This window comes from Leptodactylus fuscus, chromosome 6 (genome assembly GCF_031893055.1).
Source record: "Leptodactylus fuscus isolate aLepFus1 chromosome 6, aLepFus1.hap2, whole genome shotgun sequence".
Lineage (NCBI taxonomy): Eukaryota > Metazoa > Chordata > Amphibia > Anura > Leptodactylidae > Leptodactylus > Leptodactylus fuscus.
The window spans coordinates 89616094-89638052 of record NC_134270.1 but is presented as its reverse complement, the minus strand read 5'-3'; the positions used below and the strand labels follow the sequence as shown (position 1 = coordinate 89638052).

Sequence of the window (21959 nt, the reverse complement as noted above, 5' to 3'; positions counted from 1 at the left end):
ATAAATAATTCTGCTGTACACAGTTTTCTGCTGTTTTATTCATATGCTAATGAGTTCCCAGCAGCAGTCCTCTCTTCTATTATCTCCTATGTGTGTGAGGCAAACAGGAAGCTGAGTCATCATCAGCAGCAGCAGCAGTCTCCCATAGGAAACAACAGGAGAGGAGTGCACGATGTATTGTGCAACAGTCTAATTAGCATATGAATAAAAACAGACTTATTCAGAAACCACTGAGGCAATCTACATACTAAAGGTAGGTGTGGAATAGACTTTCTAAAGGCTATGCAAAGATGTGATTAGTTAAAAATGACTTTTCCTAGTGATAGAGCCCCTTTAAATCCTCCTCCCCTCAGTTTCAAAAAAGGTCTGGCTCACATACTTATGCAACAATACAATGTGTGCAATGTAACAGCTACCATTGATATTCGAGTAGCTGAATAAATACAAAGTGCTGCAATCGATGTTAGAGTAGCTGAATATATCCAAGGTGCTACATTATTCCTATGGGCTATGGCTCCTGAGAACTGCGGTGTTCACCGCAATCATCATTAGGGTGGAACCTTTACTTTAGTCTCCTGATGAGCTAGAAAGTACTAGTGAAACATTTAGAGACAGAGATAATAAGGGAGAGATTAACAGTGACTCACTCAGATGGAGATAACACAGGTAGATACGGCATCAGTAATCTATACATTTAAAACCTGATCGCAGACCACACACCGGGTTGGTCGGCTCGCATGTAGAGTTGCATATGTAACATTGTCTGCTGAGGTAGCTTGAGTAAATAGAATTTACATAGCCCATAGGAATAACTTAGCACCTTGGGTGTATTCAGCTACATCGATTGCATCACTTTGTGTTTATTTAGCTACTCAAATATCAATGGTAGTTGTGTATTGTTGCATAAGTATGTGAGCTAGACCTTTTTTGAAACTGTATGGTGTATGAGCTCCACATATGCGTGAATAGCCTTTAAAAAGGCTATTCAGGCACCACTAATCTTATTTTAAACCCCCCGCCTATTTTCAAATAACACTATAAAAACATATATGTAAATCATACCTTTGCATTCACGCTGGGCGGTCATGCACGATCTGACGTCATCTTCGGTCCCGCCTTCCTCTTCTTTCTTCTTCCAGCGACGTCCTCCTGTCCTGGCTCTTCTCCGCCTTCATCTTCTGTTCTTCCGGCGGGTTGTGTTCAAATCCTGCGCGTGCGCAGTAGCTCTGCCTCTGGAGCGCTACTATGCACGCGCCAATGCCATTTGTGTTGTAGTTCTAAGTATCCCTTAGAACTACGCAAGCATGCGCAGTACGCTCGCGAACTTCTTCACTACGGAAGAAAAGAAGATGAAGGCGGAGAAGAGCCAGGACAGGAGGACGTCGCTGGAAGTAAAAAGAAGAGGAAGGCAGGACCGAATATGACGTTGGATTGTGCAAGACCGTCCAGCGTGCATGCAAAGGTATGATTTACATATATGTTTTTATAGTTTTATTTTAAAACGGGTGAGGGGTTTAAAATAAGATCAGCGGTGCCTGAATAGCCTTTTTAAAGCTATTCATGCATATGTGGGGCTCATACAGCATAATTTTGCTGATAGAGCCCCTTTAACAACGTCCTCGCTCCTCACCCAGTGTATGTTGACACATCTGTATAGCGTGCATTAATCACGCATACTCATGGTCGGGTGTAGTTCACACCCTGCAGTGTGGTCTCTTCACACATTTTAATTCACATTGTTTGTGGAGACACTGACCAACAGGGTGACAAGGTATTATCCAGCTAACAAGTTTGCCCTGGGGGGAAAGTAGCATCTGGTGTACTCCATCTCCTGGTGTTTAGGAATAGGCTATGGCTTAGTTTACATAATCAGTCTGTTCTTTACACTGTTACAAGGCAGCATAACCAACTTTTTAGCCAATCGCCATTTATACACAGGAGAAGTTAGGTGTTTTATGTTCACACTGTACGTTTTTAGGGCCGATGCACCGTTTTAAAATATACCAATAAAAGTTATATTTTATCTTTATTTTCCATTAATTTGAGGGTACCCCTGTATTGTAAAGAGTTCATATTGGTATTCCTAGTCCAAAGATATAATAAAAACTGTAATTACATACTTCTTGGATGAGAGGTCAACCAATCATTACAGATAAGATTACATGCTCCCCGGTATATGGATAATAGAACTGATGCACTTTGTGTAAGTTAAGGAGATCATATTGTGAGCTTCTTTTTAAAATGTTGATGATAGTGAAACACTAAGTGATTTAAGGCCAGGGCCATTTTAACACATTGGTGGGCGTTCTCCTCACCCCCCACCATCGACAACGCGTATACATATCTGACCTGTAATGACTGTAATGCCCCCATAGTGGCCCCCACATAGTCTAATGCCCTTCGGTGGCTCTCACATGGTATAATGCCTCCTTTGTGGCCTATCACACAGTCAAATTCCCTTGCAATGGCCTCATATAATATAATGGCCCATTACAAATTAACTTGTGGCCCCTCCAATTGCCCCCACAGTATAAAGACCCTTTTCTGGTACATCCACAGTTTAATGTTCCCCTTTTGATTGCCTCTCCCTCCACCCTACAGTTTCATATGCTCCTCCCCTTTAGTTGCCAAAACCCCCTTTCCCAGTTTCTTGTCCCGTTCCAGTACACGTAGTATAATGGTTCGAAAAAAGAAAAGCTTATATTCACCATTCCTGTTCTCTTCTGTCTCTGCTCTCAAAGGCATCAGGGAGCAACAACCTCAATGTCACTACATTGCAGCTACTACTCCTAAAACACTGGAAGTAGGGACAGGGGCTAACTGGTGAAGCAGGGAGCTAATGTTCACTATTGTTTTAAACTCATCTGATCTTGTAGGACATAGGAGAGTCGGAGTCAGAACATATCAGGGTGGCCTGGAATGGTAGGATAGGACAGCACTCTAAATGCTGGCCTATCCCAAGGGGGTTCCCGCTACCATAAGGCCTAGTAAAGGTGCACAGTTTACCATATGGTTGAAGCTACCCGGTATAAAGCAATTAGATATTTAAAATGTAGTGGTCCATTGTGAGAGATACAGTATTCGTCTGTGCTGTTTGGTTGAGTGCTGAGATTTGTAGTTTTGTACAGCTAAAGTCTTCTGAGTCTGTATGTTGAATTCCTCCTTGCCTTCTGCATATGAAATCAAATGGTTGTCTAGAGTTGCTCACAATATATTATCACAATAATATTTTTTTTTTTTAACCCATAGATTTTACCCCAGGATGAAGATTATGGTTTTGACCTGGAAGAAAAGAATAAAGCGATTTTGGTGAAGTCTGTCCGGAAGGGGTCCAATGCTGAGGTGGGGGAATTCAGGCAGGGAAACAAAACTGGACTGTCATGGGGTAGTGGCTTGTTACCCCCCCCCCCTTCCCCCACAATACAGCATGAGCCCAGCACTAGAGTAACAGCACTGCATTGAAGGGAATGTGTCACTACAAAAATACATATTTTAAACCAAAATTTTAAGGTTAAAATATGTTCCCCAAGTATCAATATTTTTAAAAGCGTATTAAATTTTGCAATTTTCACTCTGGCTTCTAAGCCTAATAAAAGGCTTGTACTTGCCAATTCTATCAGAGTTTCTTTGCAGCAGCCACCTCATTTACATTACCAACAACACAGACAGAATTACAATAGAAGATAACACCACTGAACCAGTACATTCACTACTAACAGTAAATTATGTCACAGCCTATCTACTACCTACTATCTACTATTTACAACAAATGACTAGAAAACTTCTGCAGACTTCAGTTTCAACTCCACTTTATTGCAGCCTTTGGCTATGAGACTGATGTAAAGCACATCACTAAATTGCTGTTAAGACTACAGAAGCTCAAGCAAAGTGGCAGCCACCATATTCATTTATGGAAAATATAGTTTTAATAAAATATTTCCTTTAGAAAATAAAAACAGATTAAAATAAGTGATATCTCAATATCATAAATAAAAAAATAGTAATACATTCCATTAGGCTGAAATCCCACATTGCGGAAACACAATTTTTTTTTTTTTTTTTTTTATGCAGCAGATTTTGCTGTGGTTTTTGAGCTAAAGCTAAGAATGGATACAAAAAGAATGGGAAATATATATGAAGTTCTTGTACTTCTCCCTTCTCCTCAATCCACTCCTAGCATTGACTTGAAAACCACAGCAAAATCTGCAACAAAAAAAGCTGTGTTTCCGCAATGTTGGACCATAGCCTTAAAAGGTATTTCTCACTATGGATATTTCTAACATTTATGCATCTCTCAGTGAATTAAGGGTAGTCTGTCACCTGAATTTAGCATATCAACCCAGCCCAGCAGAAAGGTTAGAATCACCAGTGTTTCACTTACTATTACTGAGATATGTCAATCTGCAAATGAGGTCTTTGGAGGGTATTGTCATTGCTACATTGGTAAGTGGCACCACCATCATTGCTCCAGAGATTATTTACATATTTATTTATTTGCATATTTATTTGCATTTGCATATTTATTTGCATTTTCATATTTATTTCTTGTAAAGTACGCTTTAAGATGCATGTGGTCTCTGACTGAGGTTTATGATTATCATAATACATGGTTTGTTGGTTATAGACCATATAATTGGTGCTGAGGACCTCTTCCATAATTTTCTACATTGTCTGTGTTCAGACTGTCCTCTGTATGGTGCTTCATTATTCGTGCATCTCATAGTGGTCCAAAAGGCTGGTACTCTTCAGGGGCTATTTTAAGGCTGATGACTGATAACTGCCATTATCTGTTAAAACAGTACATTTTTTATAGGTCATTGTAATATTTGATTCCTTCATTTCTTAAAGGGGTTGTCCCATCACAAGGATCCTATCTATACTGCTTGTTAATGTGGATGTAAGACTTTTCCTAAATACACTGCTTCAGCAAAACTGCTTTGTTTGTCCACTATCTTACTTTATTCAAATCATTGTTGACATAGCCCTTGACTTATCTGCTCAAAAGTCAAGTGATGTATCTGCCTGCTCTCAGGGGGGAAGGAGAGGCTAAGTGCACAGGAGCCAGCCTGTGTTTCTAGTTATTCCTGTGTCTACACTCAGATAGGGGAGAGGAGCTGCTTTCATTTCTGAACTCGGCTTCTGTTCTCCCAGTTATCAGGCTAGCTAATTCAATTGTTTTCATTATGGCAGAGACAGGCAGTCTCTGTATGTAACACAGAATGGAGTTGCTCCTGCCTGTACTTCATAGTACAATATTGTGCATATAGTGTTTAAGGACCTTTGATGACATCACAGGCCCTTTAGCCGCCCCATAGGATCATGCTATGCGGTGGGCAGAGCTACACGCTAATTTGGGGATGGAGCTAAACGGCAGGTTGCATGTGAAACCTCGCCCACCAAATGATGCAAGAAACCAGGAAGAAAGAAGATTTTACAGCAGTGAAGACTGGTGAGTATGCGACGTGGGAATACCCCTTTAAGACCAGCATAGGCAGAATATAACTGAAGGATTTCATGTTATTCTTGTTAAACTTCTACTGGGTCAGTGAAAAGTCGTCATGAGCCAACTACAGATGGTTCTGTCCACGGTTCCCACTGTTTATTGCATTAGTTTCTTTTTGCAACAGTTACATTGAAGGAAATAATTATTGGATTATTTGCTGATTTTGTAAATTTGCCCACTGACAAAGACAATGAACAGTCTATAATTTTAAGGGTAGGTTCATTTTAACAATGAGAGAATATAAAAAAAGAATCCATAAAATCATATTATATAAATTTATAAATATATTTTCATTTTGCATAGAGAAATAATTATTTGATTCTTCAAACAAGACTTAATACTTGGTGGCAAAACCCTTGTTGGCAAGCACAGCAGCCATTTTTTTACTTGATGATGAGGTTTGCGCACGTCAGGAGGAATTTTAGTCCACTCCTCTTTGCAGATCATCTCTAAATCATTAAGATTTTGAGGCTGTCACTTGACAACTTGGAGCTTCAGCTCCTTCCATAAGTTTTCTATGGGATTAAAGGGGCTCTATCAGCAAAATCATGCTGATAGAGCCCCACATGTGTGTGAATAGCCTTTAAAAAGGCTATTCTGGCACCGTAAAAGTTATATTAAACTACCCCCCCCCATTTTAAAATAAAACCCTAAAACAGAATGTGGTAAACTTACCGAAAATGCACGGTGGGCGGGCATTCAGGGTGCGCCGTCTTCTTCATCCATGCCTCCTCTTCCTCCGATGTCCTCGGGTCCCGTCCTCCTCCGGCGCTCGCGAACTGACATTGCTTAAAAAAATGGCCTGGGCGCATGCGCAGTAGCATGCTGCTTCTACTACGGCTACTGTGCATGCGCCCAGGCCATTTTTTTTAAGCAATGTCAGTTCGCGAGCGCTGGAGGAAGACGGGACCCGAGGACATCGGAGGAAGAGGAGGCGTGGATGAAGAAGACGGCGCACCCTGAATGCCCGTCCACCGTGCACGTTCGGTAAGTTTATCACATTCTGTTTTAGGGTTTTATATTAAAACCCGGGGGGGGAAGGGGGTTTGATATAACATTTACGGTGCCTGAATAGCCTTTTTAAAGGCTATTCACGCATACAGTCCTATGAAAAAGTTTGGGCACCTCTATTAATCTTAAATATTTTGGTATTTGCAACAGCCATTTCAGTTTGATATATCTAATAACTGATGGACACAGTAATATTTCAGGATTGAAATGAGGTTTATTGTACTAACAGAAAATGCGCAATATGCATTAAACCAAAATTTGACCGGTGCAAAAGTATGGGCACCTCAACAGAAAAGTGACATTAATATTTAGTACATCCTCCTTTTGCAAAGATAACAGCCTCTAGTCGCTTCCTGTAGCTTTTAATCGGTTCCTGGATCCTGGATAAAGGTATTTTGGACAAACAATTCAAGTTCAGTTAAGTTAGATGGTCGCCGAGCATGGACAGCCCGCTTCAAATCATCCCACAGATGTTCAATGATATTCAGGTCTGGGGACTGGGATGGCCATTCCAGAACATTGTAATTGTTCCTCTGCATGAATGCCTGAGGATTTGGAGCGGTGTTTTGGATCATTGTCTTGCTGAAATATCCATCCCCGGCGTAACTTCAACTTCGTCACTGATTCTTGAACATTATTCTCAAGAATCTGCTGATACTGAGTGGAATCCATGCGACCCTCAACTTTAACAAGATTCCCGATGCCGGCATTGGCCACACAGCCCCAAAGCATGATGGAACCTCCACCAAATTTTACAGTGGGTAGCATGTGTTTTTCTTGGAATGCTGTTTCTTTTTGGACGCCATGCATAACGCCTTTTTTTATAACCAAACAACTCAATTTTTGTTTCCAAAATGAAGCTGCCTTGTCCAAATGTGCTTTTTCATACCTCAGGCAACTCTATTTGTGGCGTACGTGCAGAAACGGCTTCTTTCTCATCACTCTCCCATACAGCTTCTATTTGTGCAAAGTGCGCTGTATAGTTGACCGATGCACAGTGACACCATCTGCAGCAAGATGATGCTGCAGCTCTTTGGAGGTGGTCTGTGGATTGTCCTTGACTGTTCTCACCATTCTTCTTCTCTGCCTTTCTGATATTTTTCTTGGCCTGCCACTTCTGGGCTTAACAAGAACTGTCCCTGTGGTCTTCCATTTCCTTACTATGTTCCTCACAGTGGAAACTGACAGGTTAAATCTCTGAGACAGCTTTTTGTATCCTTCCGCTGAACAACTATGTTGAACAATCTTTGTTTTCAGATCATTTGAGAGTTGTTTTGAGTAGCCCATGATGCCACTCTTCAGAGGAGATTCAAATAGTAGAACAACTTGCAATTGGCCACCTTAAATACCTTTTCTCATGATTGGATACACCTGGCTATGAAGTTCAAAGCTCACTGAGGTTACAAAACCAATTTTGTGCTTCAGTAAGTCAGTAAAAAGTAGTTAGGAGTATTCAAATCAATAAAATGATAAGGGTGCCCATACTTTTGCACCGGTCAAATTTTGGTTTCATGCATATTGCGCATTTTCTGTTAGTACAATAAACCTCATTTCAATCCTGAAATATTACTGTGTCCATCAGTTATTAGATATATCAAACTGAAATGGCTGTTGCAAACACCAAAATATTTAGAACTAAAAATGATTAAGATTAATAGGGGTGCCCAAACTTTTTCATAGGACTGTATGTTGGGCTCTATCAGCATGATTTTGCTGATAGAGCCCCTTTAAGGTCTAGAGGCTAAGTCACTCCATGACCTTAATGGGATTGTCCGGGATAAAAAGAAATTTTTATCCTATACTAACCCCCACCCCCCACCCGCCACCTTACCAATCTACTTTCTAATTCGCTTTTATTGACAAAAGTGAATATTTACTCTAATCGCTAAGGTGGTGACGTGACGTCATCTGACCACGACACCTTCTCCCAATCACTCTCAAGCATCTAGATTGGTTATACGATGTGACCTTGAGAATTTCTCTTCTTTGTCTTCATGTAGATGGCTGGACTGCAAGTTGGACGCAAGATCTACACCATTAATGAGGACCTAGTCTTTCTCAGGCCCTTCTCTGAGGTGGAGATTCTGTTAAACCAGTTATTCTGTGCTCGCAGGCCAATCCGCATCCTTGTGGCAACAAAATCCAAAGAGTAAGAATCTTGTAATGTTTGAGATTCAGGATTTGCGACAGATGAGATCTGTTAGGAATTGTCCAATTTCCTCACAGCCAGAATAAAATAAATAGCAATAATATGAATCCTACTAATATTATAAATGTGAAAGTTTGTGTGTTTGGATGTTTGTGAGTTTGGATGTTTGTTCCTCAATCACGCTAAAACGCCTGCACGGATTTGCATGCAATTTTCCACAAACATAGTTTTCCCTTAGGATTGAGTCACAGGCTACTTTTGGTGCCACTAAACAACATGGCTTCCTAGCAGGAGACTCACAAAAGCAGGACTCCTAGCCCCAGCTATAGACTCACACACACTGCCTGGCATTTCCTGCCTCAACCTGCCTGCACACTCCATACTGTCACCTCAGGAGTAGCCCTCACTCTACTCACTCACATTTACATATAGCTTTCCACTATATAACAGATCACATTCTCTGTATTACTACGTACACAATACAACACATCACATTGTAATTACATGTATCTCCTATCACTGCTATATACAGTACCTGATACATATATACTCCTGTACACAGGCTGTATATACTATATAATTACATGTATTACCTATCTTCTATATACAGTACCTGATACATATATACTCCTGTACACAGGCTGTATATACTATATAATTACATGTATTACCTATCACTGCTATATACAGTGCCTGATACATATATACTCCTGTACACAGGCTTTATATACTATATAATTACATGTATCACCTATCACTGCTATATACAGCGCCTGATACATATATACCCCTGTACACAGGCTGTATATACTATATAATTACATGTATCTCCTATCACTACTATATACAGTGCCTGATACATATATACTCCTGTACACAGGCTGTATATACTATATAATTACATGTATCACCTATCACTGCTATATACAGTGCCTGATACATATATACCCCTGTACACAGGCTGTATATACTATATAATTACATGTATCTCCTATCACTGCTATATACAGTGCTGATACATATATACTCCTGTACACAGGCTGTATATACTATATAATTACATGTATTACCTATCACTGCTATATACAGTACCTGATACATATATACTCCTGTACACAGGCTGTATAACACATCACATTGTCTGTATCACAACATACACAATATAACACATCAAATCACATTTGCTAGCCCACCAAACTTTTTAAAGCACTTTTACAGTTTCACACGTCTGTGTCCGCCCAATTCTCAAATCACGGCAGACGAAGTCGCGGGTAAAAGCTAGTGTGAAATAAAGGCAGAGAATAGTTTCTATCATCTACTCCTGCCTTTGGTATCAAAAACTACAAAACAGCAAAAAAGAATGAACATGAAAACATATGGCAGCAGTGTATCTTGGGTTGGTAATGTATGAGAATTGTGGTGGGGAATAGGAGGAATGGTGTTTCCTGCACTCCTGACACCTAAAGTTTCTCTTTCTAAGTTTGTAATTATCTTGTTGATTGTACTATAGGAGTGTGAAGATCCTTGATTGTCTGCAGTCCATGTGTTTCCAGATAAGGGGTTCGGCTCCTCCTTACATTCATGCAGTAGGCAGAGGTAAGACCATACAGGTCATACTAATGTAGAATGTGCTCATGTGCAGTTGGAGAAAAGGTACAAAATAAATAAAACCATGTTGTTTAGGTCCTGCTGCTGCACGGTTACAAAAATGTTATCAATTATTATTCTATTTGATAAATATCCAAATAAATTGTCCATTGTCTGTAATATTGTGTTATTGATATATCTGAATCTTTCCATACCTGATGATCTTGTGATCCGTGTGACAGTCTGCAAATTGTACAGGAATAGGACTTTTCCTGAGTTTTGTTCACAGTCCCATACAGAGGATTGAATGGTTCAGTGTGCTTGCTGTGAAAAATACAGCTAGCCCACTGACTGTGGTCATAAGCATGAGGGCACAGGCTCATTAGTGGAACATATGGGTCTGTGGTCACAGACGGCACATGGATGTCATCAATGTACTGTCTGTGCCGTTTTCTCTTGGATTTGTATATGCACCCTTTCATATTTATATAGGTCAAGAATAGAGATGAGCGAACACTAAAATGTTCGAGGTTCGAAATTCGATTCGAACAGCCGCTCACTGTTCGAGTGTTCGAATGGGTTTCGAACCCCATTATAGTCTATGGGGAACATAAACTCGTTAAGGGGGAAACCCAAATTCGTGTCTGGAGGGTCACCAAGTCCACTATGACACCCCAGGAAATGATACCAACACCCTGGAATGACACTGGGACAGCAGGGGAAGCATGTCTGGGGGCATAAAAGTCACTTTATTTCATGGAAATCCCTGTCCGTTTGCGATTTTCGCAAGCTAACTTTTCCCCATAGAAATGCATTGGCCAGTGCTGATTGGCCAGAGTACGGAACTCGACCAATCAGCGCTGGCTCTGCTGGAGGAGGCGGAGTCTAAGATAGCTCCACACCAGTCTCCATTCAGGTCCGACCTTAGACTCCGCCTCCTCCGGCAGAGCCAGCGCTGATTGGCCGAAGGCTGGCCAATGCATTCCTATGCGAATGCAGACTTAGCAGTGCTGAGTCAGTTTTGCTCAACTACACATCTGATGCACACTCGGCACTGCTACATCAGATGTAGCAATCTGATGTAGCAGAGCCGAGGGTGCACTAGAACCCCTGTGCAAACTCAGTTCACGCTAATAGAATGCATTGGCCAGCGCTGATTGGCCAATGCATTCTATTAGCCCGATGAAGTAGAGCTGAATGTGTGTGCTAAGCACACACATTCAGCACTGCTTCATCAAGCCAATACAATGCATTAGCCAGTGCTGATTGGCCAGAGTACGGAATTCGGCCAATCAGCGCTGGCCAATGCATTCTATTAGCCCGATGAAGTAGAGCTGAATGTGTGTGCTAAGCACACACATTCAGCACTGCTTCATCAAGCCAATACAATGCATTAGCCAGTGCTGATTGGCCAGAGTACGGAATTCGGCCAATCAGCGCTGGCCAATGCATTCTATTAGCCCGATGAAGTAGAGCTGAATGTGTGTGCTAAGCACACACATTCAGCACTGCTTCATCAAGCCAATACAATGCATTAGCCAGTGCTGATTGGCCAGAGTACGGAATTCGGCCAATCAGCGCTGGCTCTGCTGGAGGAGGCGGAGTCTAAGATCGCTCCACACCAGTCTCCATTCAGGTCCGACCTTAGACTCCGCCTCCTCCGGCAGAGCCAGCGCTGATTGGCCGAAGGCTGGCCAATGCATTCCTATGCGAATGCAGACTTAGCAGTGCTGAGTCAGTTTTGCTCAACTACACATCTGATGCACACTCGGCACTGCTACATCAGATGTAGCAATCTGATGTAGCAGAGCCGAGGGTACACTAGAACCCCTGTGCAAACTCAGTTCACGCTAATAGAATGCATTGGCCAGCGCTGATTGGCCAATGCATTCTATTAGCCCGATGAAGTAGAGCTGAATGTGTGTGCTAAGCACACACATTCAGCACTGCTTCATCAAGCCAATACAATGCATTAGCCAGTGCTGATTGGCCAGAGTACGGAATTCGGCCAATCAGCGCTGGCCAATGCATTCTATTAGCCCGATGAAGTAGAGCTGAATGTGTGTGCTAAGCACACACATTCAGCACTGCTTCATCAAGCCAATACAATGCATTAGCCAGTGCTGATTGGCCAGAGTACGGAATTCGGCCAATCAGCGCTGGCTCTGCTGGAGGAGGCGGAGTCTAAGGTCGGACCTGAATGGAGACTGGTGTGGAGCGATCTTAGACTCCGCCTCCTCCAGCAGAGCCAGCGCTGATTGGCCGAATTCCGTACTCTGGCCAATCAGCACTGGCTAATGCATTGTATTGGCGTGATGAAGCAGTGCTGAATGTGTGTGCTTAGCACACACATTCAGCTCTACTTCATCGGGCTAATAGAATGCATTGGCCAGCGCTGATTGGCCGAATTCCGTACTCTGGCCAATCAGTGCTGGCCAATGCATTCTATTAGCTTGATGAAGCAGAGTGTGCACAAGGGTTCAAGCGCACCCTCGGCTCTGATGTAGCAGAGCCGAGGCTGCACAAGGGTTCAAGCGCACCCTCGGCTCTGATGTAGGAGAGCCGAGGGTGCACTTGAACCCTTGTGCAGCCTCGGCTCTGCTACATCAGAGCCGAGGGTGCGCTTGAACCCTTGTGCACACTCTGCTTCATCAAGCTAATAGAATGCATTGGCCAGCGCTGATTGGCCAATGTATTCTATTAGCCTGATGAAGTAGAGCTGAATGTGTGTGCTAAGCACACACATTCAGCTCTACTTCATCGGGCTAATAGAATGCATTGGCCAGCGCTGATTGGCCAGAGTACGGAACTCGACCAATCAGCGCTGGCTCTGCTGGAGGAGGCGGAGTCTAAGATCGCTCCACACCAGTCTCCATTCAGGTCCGACCTTAGACTCCGCCTCCTCCAGCAGAGCCAGCGCTGATTGGCCGAATTCCGTACTCTGGCCAATCAGCACTGGCTAATGCATTGTATTGGCGTGATGAAGCAGTGCTGAATGTGTGTGCTTAGCACACACATTCAGCTCTACTTCATCGGGCTAATAGAATGCATTGGCCAATCAGCGCTGGCCAATGCATTCTATTAGCGTGAACTGAGTTTGCACAGGGGTTCTAGTGCACCCTCGGCTCTGCTACATCAGATTGCTACATCTGATGTAGCAGTGCCGAGTGTGCATCAGATGTGTAGTTGAGCAAAACTGACTCAGCACTGCTAAGTCTGCATTCGCATAGGAATGCATTGGCCAGCCTTCGGCCAATCAGCGCTGGCTCTGCCGGAGGAGGCGGAGTCTAAGGTCGGACCTGAATGGAGACTGGTGTGGAGCGATCTTAGACTCCGCCTCCTCCAGCAGAGCCAGCGCTGATTGGCCGAATTCCGTACTCTGGCCAATCAGCACTGGCTAATGCATTGTATTGGCTTGATGAAGCAGTGCTGAATGTGTGTGCTTAGCACACACATTCAGCTCTACTTCATCGGGCTAATAGAATGCATTGGCCAGCGCTGATTGGCCGAATTCCGTACTCTGGCCAATCAGCACTGGCTAATGCATTGTATTGGCTTGATGAAGCAGTGCTGAATGTGTGTGCTTAGCACACACATTCAGCTCTACTTCATCGGGCTAATAGAATGCATTGGCCAATCAGCGCTGGCCAATGCATTCTATTAGCGTGAACTGAGTTTGCACAGGGGTTCTAGTGCACCCTCGGCTCTGCTACATCAGATTGCTACATCTGATGTAGCAGTGCCGAGTGTGCATCAGATGTGTAGTTGAGCAAAACTGACTCAGCACTGCTAAGTCTCTGCATTCGCATAGGAATGCATTGGCCAGCCTTCGGCCAATCAGCGCTGGCTCTGCCGGAGGAGGCGGAGTCTAAGGTCGGACCTGAATGGAGACTGGTGTGGAGCGATCTTAGACTCCGCCTCCTCCAGCAGAGCCAGCGCTGATTGGTCGAGTTCCGTACTCTGGCCAATCAGCGCTGGCCAATGCATTCTATTAGCCCGATGAAGTAGAGCTGAATGTGTGTGCTTAGCACACACATTCAGCTCTACTTCATCAGGCTAATAGAATACATTGGCCAATCAGCGCTGGCCAATGCATTCTATTAGCTTGATGAAGCAGAGTGTGCACAAGGGTTCAAGCGCACCCTCGGCTCTGATGTAGCAGAGCTGAGGGTGCACAAGGGTTCAAGTGCACCCTCGGCTCTCCTACATCAGAGCCGAGGGTGCGCTTGAACCCTTGTGCAGCCTCGGCTCTGCTACATCAGAGCCGAGGGTGCGCTTGAACCCTTGTGCACACTCTGCTTCATCAAGCTAATAGAATGCATTGGCCAGCACTGATTGGCCAGAGTACGGAATTCGGCCAATCAGCGCTGGCCAATGCATCCCTATGGGAAAAAGTTTATCTCACAAAAATCACAATTACACACCCGATAGAGCCCCAAAAAGTTATTTTTAATAACATTCCCCCCTAAATAAAGGTTATCCCTAGCTATCCCTGCCTGTACAGCTATCCCTGTCTCATAGTCACAAAGTTCACATTCTCATATGACCCGGATTTGAAATCCACTATTCGTCTAAAATGGAGGTCACCTGATTTCGGCAGCCAATGACTTTTTCCAATTTTTTTCAATGCCCCCAGTGTCGTAGTTCCTGTCCCACCTCCCCTGCGCTGTTATTGGTGCAAAAAAGGCGCCAGGGAAGGTGGGAGGGGAATCGAATTTTGGCGCACTTTACCACGTGGTGTTCGATTCGAACATGGCGAACACCCTGATATCCGATCGAACATGTGTTCGATAGAACACTGTTCGCTCATCTCTAGTCAAGAACAAAAAAAGGCAAAAACTAAGGTCCCACTTTGCAGAAAGTTTTTAACGTTTTTAATATTTTGAGCCTAAGCCAAGATTGGATTAATCAGAATGCTGAAATATAATTGCTTCCTAGATATTTCCTATTTCTTCTGTAGCCATTACTAGGTTTGGCAAAAAAAGAAAAAAAAAAAAGCAGTATTTCTGCTTCACTATTTGTAAAAAATTTTGGGAGAGGTGAATAGGAAAAAGTCACCATATTGCAATGTTTCTTAACCTTTTCAAGTGAAGTTCCCTCTCGTCAGAAAATGTCTCAACCGAGTAACCCAATGTAGCAATCTCTTATAAATGTTAATAAGTCTGTTTTGGAGCTTTGATTAACAATTATGTAAAGGTCTCCACAGTACCCTCACATGTAGTATAATGGCCTACACATGTAAAATAAGAACCCCACAGTGCCTTAGCAGTCCCCATATAATATAATGTTCAGTAGTGGCCCCTCCATGCCAGATATTGTGGCCCTACATTATTAAACTCCCACATAAATCCCACATACATTGGGATTCTTACCATATCGGGTTCAGCCAAATTAGCTTTTTTTTTTTCTGGGGTTCAGCCGATCCTGATATCTTGGGGGGTTTTAGTGTGTGAATGGGATCCTATATCAAGAAAGGAGTACTCAGTTGCCTGTAAATATTGATGGAATTCAGTGATCAGTCTAGTAGATATGGTGTCTAATTTCTGCTCCTTTTCAGGGTCAGTGGCAGCTACTGTTGGCATCCATCCTGGACAGTGCATCCTCAAGGTGAATGGAACTAATGTCATGCACAATAGCCACATCGAGGTTCTGGAGCAGTTCACTGCATATCGAAAAAATCCTCAAAACCCTCTGGTGAGTAGGAAGCAAAAATTAAAACTTGTTCAGTATACAAATTGATAAAAAATATCCTAGAAAGCAGAATCCATAAATTTTACACTAGGTTTAAACTAGCAATCGAGCTTCCGTCCTTCAGGGTTGCTTTATACTACTAAGTATTTTCAGTGGAATGGGGGCAGAGTTTTTGAACGCTAGTGGGAGCTTATTGTTACACAAGTACTACAAACTGTCACATTTATATGCAAACTGTGTGCAGTGGCTTGCAAAAGTATTTATACCCCTTGAACTTTTCCACATTTTATCACCTTACAACCACTTAAATGTATTTAATTGAGAGTTTAAGTTACAAACCAACACAAAGTAGCACATAATTGTGAGGTGGAACCAAAATGTTACATGGTTTTCAAAATTTTTAATCAAATAATAATCTGAAAAGTGTGACTTGTGCTCTGTTCTCTGATACCCCTGAATAAAATCCAGTGCAATCAATTGCCTTCAGAAGTCACTTAATTAGTTAATAGAGTCCAGCTGTTAATATAATTTTGTCTCAATATAAATACACCTGTTCTTTGAAGGCCTCAGTAGTTTGTTAGAGAACAATAGTGAACAAACAGCATCATGAAGACCAATGAACTCACCAGACAGGTCAGAGATATAGTTATGGAGAAGTTTAAAGCAAGGTTAGCTTATAAAAACATACCAAACTTTGTGCATCCCAAGGAGCACTGTTCAATCCATTATTCAAAAATGGAGAAAGTAAACCTACCAAGACATGGCCGTCCACCTAAACTAACAGAGAAAATAGAGCACTGGTCAAAGAATCGGCAAAAGGAGCAACACGGTGGCTCAGTGGTTAGCACTGCAGTCTTGCAGCGTTAGAGTACTAGGTTTGAATCCTGCCAAGGATAAAATATCTGCAAGGAGTTTGTATGTTCTCCCAGTGTTTGCGTGGGTTTCCTCCCATACTCCAAAGACATACTGATAGGGAAAAATGTACATTATGAGCCCTATATGGGGCTCACAATCTGCATAAAAAAAATAAAAAAGAAGCAGGAAACAAGCCCATGATCACTCTGGAGGAGCTGCAGAAATCCACAGCTCAGGTGGGAGAATCTGTCCACAGGACAACCATAAATCATGCACTCCACAAATTTGGCCTTTATGGAAGAGTGGCAAATAGAAACCATTGTTGAAAGAAAGACATAAGAAGTTTACAGTTTGCCATATATGGGACGCATCAAACATGTGGAAAAAGGTGCTCTGTTCAGATGAGACAAAAGTTTAACTTTTTGGACTAAATGCAAAGCACTATGTGTGGTGGGAAAAGTAACTCCTCATCACCCTGAACATTCCATCCGCACTGTGAGACATGGTGGTGGAAGCATCGGGCTGTGGGGAGGCTTTTCTTCAGCCGGAACAGGGAAGCTGGTCAGAGTTGATGTGAGGATGGATGGAGCTAAATACAGGGCAATCCTGTAAGAAAACCCGTTGGAGTCTGCAAAAGACTTTAGACTGGGAAGGGGATTCACCTTCGAGCGAGACAATGACCCTAAAAATACAGAAAGAGCTACAGTGGAATGGTTTAGAGCAAAGAATACTCATGTGTTAGAATAACCTAGTCAAAGTCCAGACATAAAACCCATTGAGCATCTGTGGCAAGGCATGAAAATTGCTGTTCACCGACACGCTCCATCCAATCTCATTAAGCTTGAGATATTTTGCAAAGAAGAATGGGCAAGATTTGCACACCTGGTACAGACATACCCCAAAAGACTTCCAGCTCTAAATGCAGCGAAAGATGGCTCTACAAAGTATTAATATAGGGGGCCGAATACTTTTGCATGTAAAATGAAAATGTTGAAAACCATGTATCATTTTCATTCCACTTCACAATTATCTGCTACTTTGTGTTAGTCTATCGCTTAAAATCTCAATAAAACACATTTAAATTTGTGGTTGTAAGGTGACAAAATGTGAAAAGTTCAAAGGGTTCATGAATATGTGAATATGATGATGATTGTTTTTTCTGACCTCTGATGACTGCTTCAACTGATGATTATACATGTGGTGGATAAATAAGTGGAATGTGCAGGTAGCGGTGATTGTATATGCAGTTGTCATGGTTTATAGGGTAGCAGGTAACTGTGTGCAGGAATGCAGCAATAAACTAAGGAAACAGGTTAGGGAAAACTGTCCCCACGATATGGTGGCTTACTAATCCCTGCCTGCAGGTGTTGAGCAGCTTACCCGGGCTAGCACCGACTCGACAGCTACTCGCTCTCTGAACACGAAGACCTGTAAAGATAGAAAGGGAAAAGGGCTACCAGATTCTAGGATCTGGTGTTCTAAATTTGAGCACCCCTAGCGAAAAGATTGCTGCAAGACAAAGTCCTGGGAAAAGATCAACTTGGCGAACTAGCAAGCCCAGCATGCCCACAAACACAAGACAGAGACTAAACGCAGGAAGGAGGGAAATGGTGAGAAAAGGTATTACAGGAAACCACAAAGACAAATTTCACAGAAGGAGTGCGTCACCACTACCCCCTGGTTAGAAACTGCAGAATTCTAGATAATACTCTAGAATAGAGGGGCCAAGAATAAGCTTCAACTACAACAGAAAACAGCAAGGCATGAACAGACAGACAGCCTAAAATAGAGCCTGGCAACACCTGATAGGATAATACAAATGAACACACCTGGAACTCCATAAGGCAATATAGAAGCACATACAACAGAGAGACAGAGACTAAACACAACCAGGCAAATAGCCATGAGGCAGAGAACCAACCCGGAAAGCCAGAAGACACCGGTTCAAATCCTGACAGCAGTGTATGCGTGTAGGTAATAAGACACAATGCACTAATAGATAATCTGGTTTCAGGGACTGTTCCAGTGGATCTACAGAACCCACGAGGATGCAGAGAAGGACCAAGCACAAACGTGTAAACCTGATGACTGTCTAAACGATGACCTGTGTTATGATAGCAGCACCAGTGTCCCTATCACACAAGCAGGTAAATACATCATGCCCTGACCACTGAAGCAATATCCTCTTATTTTAACTACATTGAAAAGGAGAGCAGATATGGTACAGCCATGAATTAGGTTTAAAGTTCTACAACTTTCTAATAAACTTTGCGTTTTCATTCTTTATTTTCCCAAGTTCTCTGCGCTGTTAAAAACATGAATGAGTCATTCACTGTCCATGTCATAGTTAAAAATCTTTGATAATGCTATTACTACTTGCAGTTAGACATTAAACAAAAAGTGTAGGCTCCTCCTACCAGCTAAAAAGAAACCTTTTAGCCGACCACCCAAAATTGCAGAGAAAAATGGTCTTATTTTAGGGATATATATGCAACAATGCACTAAAAACTTCCAGTACTAAATAGAAGAAATCTGCGCTTAACAGAGGTTTTCTTGTAAACAATTTTTTAATAAGCCAGTTCAAGCACAACACATTTCATGATGTACCTATACCAAAATGCGTTGTGATTGAAGTGATTTATTAAAGGATTGTTTACAAGAAAACCTCTGGTAAGCATGGATTTCTTTTATTTAGTAATGGAAGTTTTTGGTCCATTGTTGCATACATCTACATCAGCGGTCCTCAAACTATGGCCCGCGGGCCACATGCGGCCCGCCGAGGACATTTATCCGGCCCGCCGCATGTGGCCCGCGCTGTCGTCTGGATCGCTCACTAACGGGAAATCCAATTCCCCGTTAGTGAGTGGATCGCCGCTTTCAGTTGTATGTGCATTTGCACATACAACTGAAAGCTGTCAGGGGCCGCCCGACCGCCGCCTACACTGATGGCAGAGAGTGACCTCTGCCCCCGACGCAGGCGCGATGACGTCATCGCTCCTGCAGTCTGGAAGGAGGAGGACGCACCGCGGCGGCTCTTCATGGGTAAGTAGGACAGTGTGGGTGTGATTGTACTGATGAGCATATAATACGGGGGGGGGGGGAGGGTACTCCCCCTACTGTATTATATGCTCATCCGTACCCTCCCCCCCTGTATTATATGCTCATCAGTACCCTCCCCCCCACTGTATTATATGCTCATCAGTACCCTCCCCCCACTGTATTATATGTTCATCAGCATATAATACAGTGGGGGGAGGGTACTGATGAGCATATAATACAGTGGGGGGAGGGTACTGATGAGCATATAATATAGTGGGGGGAGGGTACTAATGAGCATATAATACAGTGGGGGGAGGGTACTAATGAGCATATAATACAGTGTGTGGGGGGGTACTGATGAGCATATAATACAGTGGGGGGAGGGTACTGATGAGCATATAATACAGTGGGGGGTACTGATGAGCACATAATACAGTGGGGGGAGGGTACTGATGAGCATATAATACAGTGGGGGGAGGGTACTGATGAGCATATAATATAGCGGGGGGGGGGGGGGTACTGATGAGCATATAATACAGGGGGGGTACTGATGAGTATATAATACAGTGGGGGGAGGGTACTGAGGAGTATATAATACAGTAGGGGGTACTGAGGAGTATATAATACAGTGTGTGGGGGGGGTATTGAGGAGTATACAATACAGTGGGGGGGTACTGAGGAGTATATAATACAGTGGAGGGTAATGAGGAGCATATAATACTGTGGGGTGGGGGCATACTGAGGAGCAGGGGTGAACCTAGCCTTTTTGCCGCCTGAGGCGAAATATTTCGGCCCTCCAGTGTTTTGAGGGACAGTGAACTGGCCCCGTGTTTGAAAAGTTTGAGGACCCCTGGTCTACATCCTGGTGATGGTGATTGATCCGGCGAATACCACTCATAGGAGGTTTCCCCCATTTATTTCATCTATTGTTTTAAAGGGATCCTATCATTCAAACTAATTTTTTTTCTCACTAACACGTCAGAATATCCTTAAGAAAGGTTATTCTTCTCCTACCTTTTGATGTCTTCTCCGAGCCGCCATTCCCTTGAAATCCCAGTTTTTGTCAGTATGCAAATGAGTTCTCTCACAGCACTGGGGACGGACCTACGGCTCAAACAGCACTGGGGCATCCCCAATGCTGCGAGAGAACTCTCCAGCACCACCTCCATCTTCTTCAGCAATGGCCTCTTCACGCATCTTCTTCCGGCGTGCAGGGGGTCAAAATTCAACGCATGTGCAAGTCGGCTCGGGCAGAGTCGACTTCACATGCAGGCGGCCAGTGTTTTGTGGCCACTAACGCGAGCATGTGCAGTACGCTCCTATAGTTCTATGGAGTACAGAGCGTATATATTTTATAGAGGGATCTAAAATTATAATTTTATGTAAACTACTATTTCATTTGCGTGAACAGAATTTTTTGGCGCATTTCTGTGGTTATGGCGTTTCTTTAACATATGCACCTGTAAAAAAAATATATATATATATATATATATATATATATATATATATATATATATATATATATGTGTTTGGTATGTATACATTCCTCACATCTTGCAGTTTTTTGGAAAGTACATTATGTTTTCAGTGTCAAATTTAAATTTTTGTGCAATTTTTGCTTGTAATCTCTGTTTGCTGCAAAGTTGCATGAAGGTGGTTGTATATATGAAATATTAAGTTGTGTGCACTTCCGCTCCGGGGGCGCTTGGCTTTCTCATGGGGACCTTCTTGCTGCCCCGAATCTACCCCACTTAGGTCCCTGGCGAGTTTTGCAACTTTCCCATTTTCTGGCCTCACTGCCCAGCTCTGGTGTTTTTGATAGGCCTCTCACGGGCTTTGAGAAGGCCTGTGTAAGCTCAGGTCTTCTCCGTCACTCTTTGTCTGAGTTTTACTTGTTGCTGGTCTCCCCCCCCCTCCCCCTCCGGGCCACAGACCCTCCTTCTTGAGTAAGTGGGAGGTAGATCTTGACCTATCTCTGTCAGACACGGACTGTGCTAGGATCTTGGAGCTCGCCCATAAGAGCTCGGTGGCGTGCAAGTTCCAAGAGGCGGGTTACAAGATCCTCACTAGATGGTATGATGTTCCATCCCAGCTGCACAAGTTTTTTCCAGCCTCTTCTCCACT

General features: G+C 43.1%; 1 protein-coding gene across 1 annotated transcript in view; it reads left to right on the top strand.

Annotated features, from left to right (window-relative positions):
• Nucleotides 1–21959, top strand: part of PREX1 (phosphatidylinositol-3,4,5-trisphosphate dependent Rac exchange factor 1) — a 314753-nt gene that overhangs the window by 187781 nt on the left and 105013 nt on the right. The window contains exons 17-21 of the mRNA XM_075276753.1: nucleotides 3250–3342; nucleotides 8515–8663; nucleotides 10174–10259; nucleotides 15808–15944; nucleotides 18811–18943. Coding sequence (XP_075132854.1) covers nucleotides 3250–3342; nucleotides 8515–8663; nucleotides 10174–10259; nucleotides 15808–15944; nucleotides 18811–18943 — 598 coding nt within the window. The remainder of the gene's footprint in view (nucleotides 1–3249; nucleotides 3343–8514; nucleotides 8664–10173; nucleotides 10260–15807; nucleotides 15945–18810; nucleotides 18944–21959) is intronic.